Source organism: Cydia amplana, chromosome 14 (assembly GCF_948474715.1).
Source record: "Cydia amplana chromosome 14, ilCydAmpl1.1, whole genome shotgun sequence".
Classification (NCBI taxonomy): domain Eukaryota; kingdom Metazoa; phylum Arthropoda; class Insecta; order Lepidoptera; family Tortricidae; genus Cydia; species Cydia amplana.
Genome location: NC_086082.1, coordinates 6,644,222 through 6,656,377, shown reverse-complemented (window position 1 = coordinate 6,656,377; position 12,156 = coordinate 6,644,222). Strand labels below are relative to the sequence as shown.

At 45.2% G+C, this 12,156-nt stretch overlaps 1 protein-coding gene across 1 annotated transcript in view; it reads left to right on the top strand.

The window, feature by feature from the left end:
* The window catches only part of LOC134654050 (estradiol 17-beta-dehydrogenase 11-like), a 50,778-nt gene extending 38,860 nt beyond the window's left edge, over positions 1 to 11,918 (top strand). Inside the window, exons 6-7 of the mRNA XM_063509446.1 lie at positions 1,542 to 1,658; positions 11,687 to 11,918. Of these exons, the coding sequence (XP_063365516.1) occupies positions 1,542 to 1,658; positions 11,687 to 11,864 (295 nt within the window). The 3' untranslated portion in view covers positions 11,865 to 11,918. The remainder of the gene's footprint in view (positions 1 to 1,541; positions 1,659 to 11,686) is intronic.
* Positions 11,919 to 12,156: the final 238 nt, after the last annotated feature.

The following is a 12,156-nucleotide window of genomic DNA, read 5'->3' as shown; positions in this document are numbered from 1 at the left end:
TATATTTGGATTTTTTAGGAAACCTTGTAATTTGTTGCGGCTTGTAAAAGGGTTAACTTGCTACGGGCTTCGGCGTAGCACTCCCTAGTGACACTGCGCATTGAAAGGAATGTAATATGTATTTAATGTCCTCGGCAATTACCATCAGCAGCAACTGTTCAATACAAAATGATTTACGACTGTATTGTCAAGCTAATAAGATGCCACGCGTATAATTTCAAACCTTCGCCTAGCTATTTTACCGCTCCGAGTGTGAGAACATCATTATCTACATTAGAATTAACCTTTTGAACGCCATCCATTATACTTACTCTCTTTGACGCCACCTGTCAAACCCAAGAACATCATGCACACGCCAATATCTAGCAAATGTAAACCGATCTAGAAACATTGAAGGTTACTTTGACAACGTGAGCATAACACTTAGGGCCAGTTGCACCAACCACATTTGATAGACTGATCAACGTCAGCCGGCGCGCCCCGCCGCTTTACTATGAAACTTTCCATACATAAAAATTTGGCGAACTCTTTAACGATACGAACAGTTTGGTGCAACCGACAGAGATGTGAAAAATACTTTATAAAAAGTATTTAAATACAAAATACAAATACTTTCTTGATATACTATTTCAAATGCAAAATTCAAAATAGTTTTTGAATTTGTATTTAAAATACAAAATACGAAATAGGTATTTTCAAAATACTTTTTAAAAATACAAATACTTTGCGATACAAGGTACTCTGAATAGTGAATACCTAGTCTGAATTAAAAAGTAGGTATTACATGGTATTACTCAGAATATCCGAATTGAAAAGACTCTCTTTATTCTTTGAAAACAGTGTGTCAATCAGTCCTCTATCTAAAGTGCAAATTTCTAGTTGTTTGCTCATATTAACCGGAAGGATGGATGGATGATGGTTTATAACGGACAATTTTTAAAAGCATTAATTTAGATTTGTAATGTTTTACAGCTAGTATAATGCCTCTCGTTAGTGTGATGAAAACGTCTCGTTTGTGTTTCATCAGGGCAGAAAAGTTTGTTCTCCTCTCGTACCTTGAAACCCTCGCAACACTCAAGATTCCACTTTTTTAATGATGAGCGACGTTACTAAACAGATTCAACAGTTCCATGTTAAAAGAATGAGAGAGTTGCCAGGATTGTAACATCAGAAGAGATTGTAACTCCTACCAACATTACCTACTATAAAGTATTTTGTATTTTGAAAATAGAAAATAGGTCTCAAAAACTATTTCAAATAAAATACAAAATAGTTTTCTTCAAAAGGTATTTAAATACAAAATACAAAATAGGTATTTTGCATTTTGTATTTGCATTTTAAATACAAGTATTTCAAATAAGTCACATCTCTGGCAACCGACCCTTAATAAGTGTTCTTGGCGCCACGGGCACGACTTCTTACGACGCCTTTAATGGTTCTTTTCGTTCAAAGAGCTAAACTGGTGGAAATGATGATGTTTTTTTTTCGTTGTAATTGATATCTGCAGGTATATATAATTTAAGGAAATGATGCGTTTTCAGGTTTGTGCCTCAACTGAACGCGAACGATGTAGCGGACCGAGTGGTGCTCGCCATCCGCACCAACGAAGCCATAGCCGTCATGCCGGGCTACTTCAGCTTCCTGCTGCCTTTCAAATGGTAAACATTTACTCTCAATATAGCATTGGTATTTTAAATATTTAGGGATTAGGGGTAACTTTTGAGGATTGCCATAAAACAAACCTAACCTAACCTATCTATAGGTAAGATAGGTAACCTTAGGAAATTCCTGAAAAGTTAACGGTTTCAGAATTATGACTAATGATAATCTGACAATCATTACATTATGACTTTCAATCATTATGTCAAACAAAGGGATCCGGTATGTAATATATTATATCTTTGATGCAGTAGCGAGTACCTACCTACTTACCTACTAAAACCAATGAGTCATGGGGGGCAAATATGAGGTGCTGGCTGAGGGCGCGATCGAAATTTATCGACATTTGATCCGCCTCAGCTTTTACGCTAGGATGCTGCATATACGAGCGTAGCGACTAATTTGGGGCTAAATTTCAGAAAAACGTATTTAATTTTGTGTTTAAACTGTAGCGGTACGGTATTAGTAGCGGTAATATTGGGCTAACCCCTAAACATCAAATGCCTTAGCTTGCCCTATCGCAAATGTTTGCTTCCCTCCTTAGCCACATATTAATAAAAAAAATGGAGGGTAGTTTATCTATAGGGGCCCACTGATGAACAGTCCGCCGGACGATATCGGCCTGTCAGGCGGTCTAGCATGAGATGCGTTCTCGCACGCGACTACATTCTTGAAGTCGCGCAAGATGTATGGAGTCGCGAATTAGAACGTAACTCTTCCTAGACCGCCTGTTCGGAGCTGTCACCTTTTGGATTTAATTGACAAGCCGGTATCGTGTGGCTGACTGATCATCAGTGACCCACTTAAGTCCTTAGACTAGGAATCCTCTAGACTGAGTTTAGAGCAATTATTTCATGAAACCGATGCTGCCAGAAATACGGGGGTGCGAGGGGACGAGCTGAGCGAATCCCGTGCCGTGATTGGTCCGTTCAAAGACACGGACCAATCACGGCACGGGATTGACTCGAAGATGGAGTAAAACTACCGTATAAGTGGCAGAGGGAGTAGCGTTACTATGCTCAGTCTAGAGGATGTCATGTCTGTGCTTAAGACCACCGTTGTCGAAAACGTGCAAAATAAAATTCAGAGGCAAACAGCATACTTATGTAAATTTTAAATTAGAAAATATCGATCCTCTCCTTCATGTCATGAACTTTGCATTTTAGATAATGAATATGCAAGAACATATTATTATTTGCTGTTAACTTCAAGTTATGATAATCGTTATTGATAATATTCGTTACACGCACTGCATAATTTTAGTATAATTTAACATGGTAGATTCTTTACCTTCATGGTTCTCAAGTTCACTGTCACAGAAAAAGACAATGGTGTAATTACTTAAACAAGGAAATACTGTAGGAAGTCAGAAAAGGCCAAACCCATGTCAAAACTGTCAAAAGTATCAAGGAAAAAAAATGAATTGATTGACATTGACGAACTTAACCTAACCTAGACCTCGCGTTATTCATAGGTAAGTACCATTTATATGTACAGTCAGCAGCAGAAGTTGCTAATCGGGCGAGGTATTCAAAATTACCTTGACGCGCTCTTATTCTCTTAACAATAAAGTCGCGTCAAGATCATTTTGAACACCTGGCCCGCTTAGCAACTATTATACTGTACATATAACTAAACCATAGGTTCCCAAACTTTTTTGGACCACCGCCTTCGTGACACTTCGGTGTCAAAAAATTTTTTAACACCCACCATCACGGAAGGGGACGGCCGCTTTTCCATGCAAACGTAGTCCCCATTTTCCTCTCTGGATATTGACATTATAAAAAATATTTTTAAATAATTTGGTGCATACCATAGCTGTGCCCTACGTTTGAGTTTTTTCGATTTCGACGAATTGTGTCAAAATATTTTCAATAATGTTATTATCCAGAGAGGAAATTGAGGACTACGTTTGTATGAAAAGGCGATTTCGTGCGCGTGCGGGTCCTCCAAATTCGTCTTAACGTATTTTTAATTCCTGGAATCACCGTGATGGTCTACCAATATTACGGTTTGATGTCAGCCTGTCAGGACACGTTCGAATTGGCCTGAAAGACTTACAACGAAGACGTATTAATTAACTTTTTCAACTTGTTAAGCCTGATATGTAGGCTAATCAAATTATAATATTTCGAAGAATTAATTGACTAAGCTGGAACTCATTTTAATATGTACACATACATTTTTTATAGTTATTATACCTACTGCTAAACTACTTTTGACTGAATATATACTAATGTAATATTAATATGAAATAAGATATCGGGGATATTTTAGAGGCACTTCAGTGTTGGCCGTAATGTGTAATTCTAATTAACAATTAATCATTTCCATTAACCATTAAATCCGCAATTAGTCAATTGCATTACGCATCAATTTAAATTAAGTTAATTAGAATTGAATTTTGAGACGTTTAATTACATTGATTGTCAATCTAAATTAACGTTTAATGCAATTAAATCAATTTTTTCATAAACTAATAATTAATGTTACTATTGCTTAGAAACTTGGAGCTAGGTATTAAAATTAAAAATAAGCATATGAATACAAGCTTCAGTGAATTATCAGCCAGCCTATTATGGATAGCTTTATCCATCTTTATCCACGTGATAAAATAACTGTCACTGTTTAACACCGTGGGAAAGAAAGTGACGGACACCGTTTTATCACGCTGTCACGTAGACAAGAACGACCATCATATCCGTACAGGTCGTGATATTTTAAAATGAGACAACAAAATGACCCTGAAACCTGGCAGTAGGTACCTACTGGAACTCAGGTTTGGTGCAACATAGACACACGCCGTTTAGGCTATTCGACTCGTCACAATGAGCACTTGGGAGAGCAGTACCCAAGATGGAGCTGATGCTGAACCTTGGCTGTACCTAGTGGAACTCAGGTTTGGTGCAACATAGACACACGCCGTTTTGGTCATCCGACTCGTCTTGATGAGCACTTGGGAGAGCAGTACCCAAGATAGAGCTGATGCTGAACCCTGGCAGTACCTAATGGAACTCAGGTTTGGTGCAACATAGACAAACCCCGTTTTAGTCATCCGACTCGTCTTGATGAGCACTTGGGAGAGCAGTACCCAAGATAGAGCTGATGCTGAACCCTGGCAGTACCTAATGGAACTCAGGTTTGGTGCAACATAGACAAACGCCGTTTTGGTCATCCGACTCATCTTGATGAGCACTTGGGAGAGCAGTACCCAAGATAGAGCTGATGCTGAACCCTGGCAGTACCTAATGGACCTCAGGTTTGGTGCAACATAGACAAACGCCGTTTTTGGTCATCCGACTCGTCTTGATGAGCACTTGGGAGAGCAGTATCCAAGATAGAGCTGATGCTGAACCCTGGCAGTACCTAATGGAACTCAGGTTTGGTGCAACATAGACAAACGCCGGTTCGGTCATCCGACTCGTCTTGATGAGCACTTGGGAGAGCAGTACCCAAGATAGAGCTGATGCTGAACCCTGGCAGTACCTAATGGAACTCAGGTTTGGTGCAACATAGACAAACGCCGTTTTGGTCATCCGACTCGTCTTGATGAGCACTTGGGAGAGCAGTACCCAAGATTGAGCTGATGCTGAACCCTGGCAGTACCTAATGGAACTCAGGTTTGGTGCAACATAGACAAACGCCGTTTTGGTCATCCGACTCGTCTTGATGAGTACTTGGGAGAGCAGTGCCCAAGATAGAGCTGATGCTAAACCCTGGCAGTACCTAATGGAACTCAGGTCTGGTGCAACATAGACAAACGCCGTATTGGTCATCCTACTCGTCTTGATGAGCACTTGGGAGAGCAGTGCCCAAGATAGAGCTGATGCTAAACCCTGGCAGTACCTAATGGAACTCAGGTCTGGTGCAACATAGACAAACGCCGTTTTGGTCATCCGACTCGTCTTGATGAGCACTTGGGAGAGCAGTACCCAAGATAGAGCTGATGCTGAATCCTGGCAGTACCTAGTGGAACTCAGGTTTGATGCAACATAGACACACGCCGTATTGGTCATCCTACTAGTCTTGATGAGCACTTGGGAGAGCAGTACCCAAGATAGAGCTGATGCTGAACCCTGGCAGTACCTAGTGGAACTCAGGTTTGGTGCAACATAGACACACGCCGTTTTGGTCATCCGACTCGTCTTGATGAGCACTTGGGAGAGCAGTACCCAAGATTGAGCTGATGCTGAACCCTGGCAGTACCTAATGGAACTCAGGTTTGGTGCAACATAGACAAACGCCGTTTTGGTCATCCGACTCGTCTTGATGAGCACTTGGGAGAGCAGTGCCCAAGATAGAGCTGATGCTAAACCCTGGCAGTACCTAATGGAACTCAGGTCTGGTGCAACATAGACAAACGCCGTTTTGGTCATCCGACTCGTCTTGATGAGCACTTGGGAGAGCAGTACCCAAGATAGAGCTGATGCTGAACCCTGGCAGTACCTAATGGAACTCAGGTCTGGTGCAACATAGACAAACGCCGTTTTGGTCATCCGACTCGTCTTGATGAGCACTTGGGAGAGCAGTGCCCAAGATAGAGCTGATGCTAAACCCTGGCAGTACCTAATGGAACTCAGGTCTGGTGCAACATAGACAAACGCCGTTTTGGTCATCCGACTCGTCTTGATGAGCACTTGGGAGAGCAGTACCCAAGATAGAGCTGATGCTGAACCCTGGCTGTACCTAGTGGAACTCAGGTTTGGTGCAACATAGACACACGTCGTTTTGGTCATCCGACTTGTCTTGATGAGCACTTGGGAGAGCAGTACCCAAGATAGAGCTGATGCTGAACCCTGGCAGTACCTAATGGAACTCAGGTTTGGTGCAACATAGACAAACGCCGTTTTGGTCATCCGACTCGTCTTGATGAGCACTTGGGAGAGCAGTGCCCAAGATCAGCTGATGCTAAACCCTGGCAGTACCTAATGGAACTCAGGTCTGGTGCAACATAGACAAACGCCGTTTTGGTCATCCGACTCGTCTTGATGAGCACTTGGGAGAGCAGTACCCAAGATAGAGCTGATGCTGAACCCTGGCAGTACCTAATGGAACTCAGGTCTGGTGCAACATAGACAAACGCCGTTTTGGTCATCCGACTCGTCTTGATGAGCACTTGGGAGAGCAGTGCCCAAGATAGAGCTGATGCTAAACCCTGGCAGTACCTAATGGAACTCAGGTCTGGTGCAACATAGACAAACGCCGTTTTGGTCATCCGACTCGTCTTGATGAGCACTTGGGAGAGCAGTACCCAAGATAGAGCTGATGCTGAACCCTGGCAGTACCTAATGGAACTCAGGTCTGGTGCAACATAGACAAACGCCGTTTTGGTCATCCGACTCGTCTTGATGAGCACTTGGGAGAGCAGTGCCCAAGATAGAGCTGATGCTAAACCCTGGCAGTACCTAATGGAACTCAGGTCTGGTGCAACATAGACAAACGCCGTTTTGGTCATCCGACTCGTCTTGATGAGCACTTGGGAGAGCAGTACCCAAGATAGAGCTGATGCTGAACCCTGGCAGTACCTAGTGGAACTCAGGTTTGATGCAACATAGACACACGCCGTATTGGTCATCCTACTCGTCTTGACGAGCACTTGGGAGAGCAGTACCCAAGATAGAGCTGATGCTGAACCCTGGCAGTACCTGCAGGTTCAAGATGTGACGGATGACCTAAATAGCGTGGGCCTATGTTGCACCAAACCTGAGTTCCACTAGGTATAGCCAGGGTTCAGCATCAGCTCTATCTTGGGTACTGCTCTCCCAAGTGCTCATCAAGACGAGTCGGATGACCAAAACGGCGTTTGTCTATGTTGCACCAAACCTGAGGTCCATTAGGTACTGCCAGGGTTCAGCATCAGCTCTATCTTGGGTACTGCTCTCCCAAGTGCTCATCAAGACAAGTCGGATGACCAAAACGACGTGTGTCAATGTTGCACCAAACCTGAGTTCCACTAGGTACAGCCAGGGTTCAGCATCAGCTCTATCTTGGGTACTGCTCTCCCAAGTGCTCATCAAGACGAGTCGGATGACCAAAACGGCGTGTTTCTATTCGGCGAGTTCCACTAGGTACAGCCAAGGTTCAGCATCAGCTCCATCTTGGGTACTGCTCTCCCAAGTGCTCATCAAGACGAGTCGGATGACCAAAACGGCGTTTGTCTATGTTGCACCAAACCTGAGTTCCATTAGGTACTGCCAGGGTTCAGCATCAGCTCTATCTTGGGTACTGCTCTCCCAAGTGCTCACCAAGACGAGTCGGATGACCAAAACGGCGTTTGTCTATGTTGCACCAAACCTGAGTTCCACTAGGTACAGCCAAGGTTCAGCATCAGCTCCATCTTGGGTACTGCTCTCCCAAGTGCTCATTGTGACGAGTCGAATAGCCTAAACGGCGTGTGTCTATGTTGCACCAAACCTGAGTTCCACTAGGTACAGCCAGGGTTCAGCATCAGCTCTATCTTGGGTACTGCTCTCCCAAGTGCTCACCAAGACGAGTCGGATGACCAAAACGGCGTTTGTCTATGTTGCACCAAACCTGAGTTCCACTAGGTACAGCCAAGGTTCAGCATCAGCTCCATCTTGGGTACTGCTCTCCCAAGTGCTCATTGTGACGAGTCGAATAGCCTAAACGGCGTGTGTCTATGTTGCACCAAACCTGAGTTCCACTAGGTACAGCCAGGGTTCAGCATCAGCTCTATCTTGGGTACTGCTCTCCTAAGTGCTCACCAAGACGAGTCGGATGACCAAAACGGCGTTTGTCTATGTTGCACCAAACCTGAGTTCCACTAGGTACAGCCAAGGTTCAGCATCAGCTCCATCTTGGGTACTGCTCTCCCAAGTGCTCATTGTGACGAGTCGAATAGCCTAAACGGCGTGTGTCTATGTTGCACCAAACCTGAGTTCCACTAGGTGCAGCCAGGGTTCAGCATCAGCTCTATCTTGGGTACTGCTCTCCTAAGTGCTCACCAAGACGAGTCGGATGACCAAAACGGCGTTTGTCTATGTTGCACCAAACCTGAGTTCCATTAGGTACTGCCAGGGTTCAGCATGAGCTCTATCTTGGGTACTGCTCTCCCAAGTGCTCACCAAGACGAGTCGGATGACCAAAACGGCGTTTGTCTATGTTGCACCAAACCTGAGTTCCACTAGGTACAGCCAAGGTTCAGCATCAGCTCCATCTTGGGTACTGCTCTCCCAAGTGCTCATTGTGACGAGTCGAATAGCCTAAACGGCGTGTGTCTATGTTGCACCAAACCTGAGTTCCACTAGGTACAGCCAGGGTTCAGCATCAGCTCTATCTTGGGTACTGCTCTCCTAAGTGCTCACCAAGACGAGTCGGATGACCAAAACGGCGTTTGTCTATGTTGCACCAAACCTGAGTTCCATTAGGTACTGCCAGGGTTCAGCATCAGCTCTATCTTGGGTACTGCTCTCCCAAGTGCTCACCAAGACGAGTCGGATGACCAAAACGGCGTTTGTCTATGTTGCACCAAACCTGAGTTCCACTAGGTACCGCCAAGGTTCAGCATCAGCTCCATCTTGGGTACTGCTCTCCCAAGTGCTCATTGTGACGAGTCGAATAGCCTAAACGGCGTGTGTCTATGTTGCACCAAACCTGAGTTCCACTAGGTACAGCCAGGGTTCAGCATCAGCTCTATCTTGGGTACTGCTCTCCTAAGTGCTCACCAAGACGAGTCGGATGACCAAAACGGCGTTTGTCTATGTTGCACCAAACCTGAGTTCCACTAGGTACAGCCAAGGTTCAGCATCAGCTCAATCTTGGGTACTGCTCTCCCAAGTGCTCATTGTGACGAGTCGAATAGCCTAAACGGCGTGTGTCTATGTTGCACCAAACCTGAGTTCCACTAGGTACAGCCAGGGTTCAGCATCAGCTCTATCTTGGGTACTGCTCTCCCAAGTGCCCACCAAGACGAGTCGGATGACCAAAACGGCGTTTGTCTATGTTGCACCAAACCTGAGTTCCATTAGGTACTGCCAGGGTTCAGCATCAGCTCTATCTTGGGTACTGCTCTCCCAAGTGCTCACCAAGACGAGTCGGATGACCAAAACGGCGTTTGTCTATGTTGCACCAAACCTGAGTTCCACTAGGTACAGCCAAGGTTCAGCATCAGCTCCATCTTGGGTACTGCTCTCCCAAGTGCTCATTGTGACGAGTCGAATAGCCTAAACGGCGTGTGTCTATGTTGCACCAAACCTGAGTTCCACTAGGTACAGCCAGGGTTCAGCATCAGCTCTATCTTGGGTACTGCTCTCCTAAGTGCTCACCAAGACGAGTCGGATGACCAAAACGGCGTTTGTCTATGTTGCACCAAACCTGAGTTCCACTAGGTACAGCCAAGGTTCAGCATCAGCTCCATCTTGGGTACTGCTCTCCCAAGTGCTCATTGTGACGAGTCGAATAGCCTAAACGGCGTGTGTCTATGTTGCACCAAACCTGAGTTCCACTAGGTACAGCCAGGGTTCAGCATCAGCTCTATCTTGGGTACTGCTCTCCTAAGTGCTCACCAAGACGAGTCGGATGACCAAAACGGCGTTTGTCTATGTTGCACCAAACCTGAGTTCCATTAGGTACTGCCAGGGTTCAGCATGAGCTCTATCTTGGGTACTGCTCTCCCAAGTGCTCACCAAGACGAGTCGGATGACCAAAACGGCGTTTGTCTATGTTGCACCAAACCTGAGTTCCACTAGGTACAGCCAAGGTTCAGCATCAGCTCCATCTTGGGTACTGCTCTCCCAAGTGCTCATTGTGACGAGTCGAATAGCCTAAACGGCGTGTGTCTATGTTGCACCAAACCTGAGTTCCACTAGGTACAGCCAGGGTTCAGCATCAGCTCTATCTTGGGTACTGCTCTCCCAAGTGCTCACCAAGACGAGTCGGATGACCAAAACGGCGTTTGTCTATGTTGCACCAAACCTGAGTTCCACTAGGTACAGCCAGGGTTCAGCATCAGCTCTATCTTGGGTACTGCTCTCCTAAGTGCTCACCAAGACGAGTCGGATGACCAAAACGTCGTTTGTCTATGTTGCACCAAACCTGAGTTCCATTAGGTACTGCCAGGGTTCAGCATGAGCTCTATCTTGGGTACTGCTCTCCCAAGTGCTCACCAAGACGAGTCGGATGACCAAAACGGCGTTTGTCTATGTTGCACCAAACCTGAGTTCCACTAGGTACAGCCAAGGTTCAGCATCAGCTCCATCTTGGGTACTGCTCTCCCAAGTGCTCATTGTGACGAGTCGAATAGCCTAAACGGCGTGTGTCTATGTTGCACCAAACCTGAGTTCCACTAGGTACAGCCAGGGTTCAGCATCAGCTCCATCTTGGGTACTGCTCTCCCAAGTGCTCATTGTGACGAGTCGAATAGCCTAAACGGCGTGTGTGTATGTTGCACCAAACCTGAATTCCACTAGGTACACCCAGGGTTCAGCATCAGCTCTATCTTGGGTACTGGTCTCCCAAGTGCTCATCAAGACGAGTCGGATGACCAGACGGCGTGTTTCTATGTTGCACCAAACCTGAGGTCCACTAGCTAGATAAAAATTACGGGCGCCTTTATAAAATTACGATATATTTTTGTTAATTGATAATTATCAATAATATTTTTAATTGTCATTAAAAATTGATTTAATTTTTAATGGTTTGTGAAGCATTAACCATTAATTCTTTTTAATTTTTAATGGTTCGAAATAAATTAATATTAATGCAAATTGATGTTAATGCGAATTGACAATTAATTTTCCTTCAATGGTTAATGGTTAATTCGAATTAACCTTTTCAATGGTTAATTTTTAATGGTAATTGGGATTAACGTTCGGCCAACACTGGCACTTTGACATTCTCTAAAATTTTCAAGATTGCATATACGAGTAGGTTAGGTACTCAGTTTTATTCCTACAGTCCCCGTGTGTCTGAATGCGCGTTTATATATTTTTGAAACATAGACCATTTTTATATATTATATATATTCTACATAATAGACCCTCTACCTTATTTATAACTCGTCTTGCAGGCTCGTCCCCTGGCCATGCCTGTCGGAGTTCCTGCGCCGCCTGGTGCCGGACGCGGTACCACTGTCGGCCGCGCCGGCGCCCGCGCCCGCGCCCCGGCCCGCGCCGCTGCGCCCCGCCAAGCCCGACGCGCGCCCCATGACGCTGGCGCCGCCGCGCCGCCACGACCGGCACGTCTGACGCAAGCGGGGTGCCACGTGCGGGGACTTAGGTGATATCGCTAACTGTATTACCATTGGACCCTTATTGACGAGACACCACTTGTAGCCGCTTAAAGTGTTTAAGGAGCTGCCTTTTCTAGGGCTCCAAGTTCTAGACTGAGCGGTCGATGAATTTTTTATAGATTTTTTGACCAATGGTGTTGTGCGCGTTGTGATTGGCAGGCAGCTTGATGACATCAGTACGGATATGATGGTCGTTCTTGTCTACGTGACAGCGTGATAAAACGGTGTCCGTCACTTTCTTTCCCACG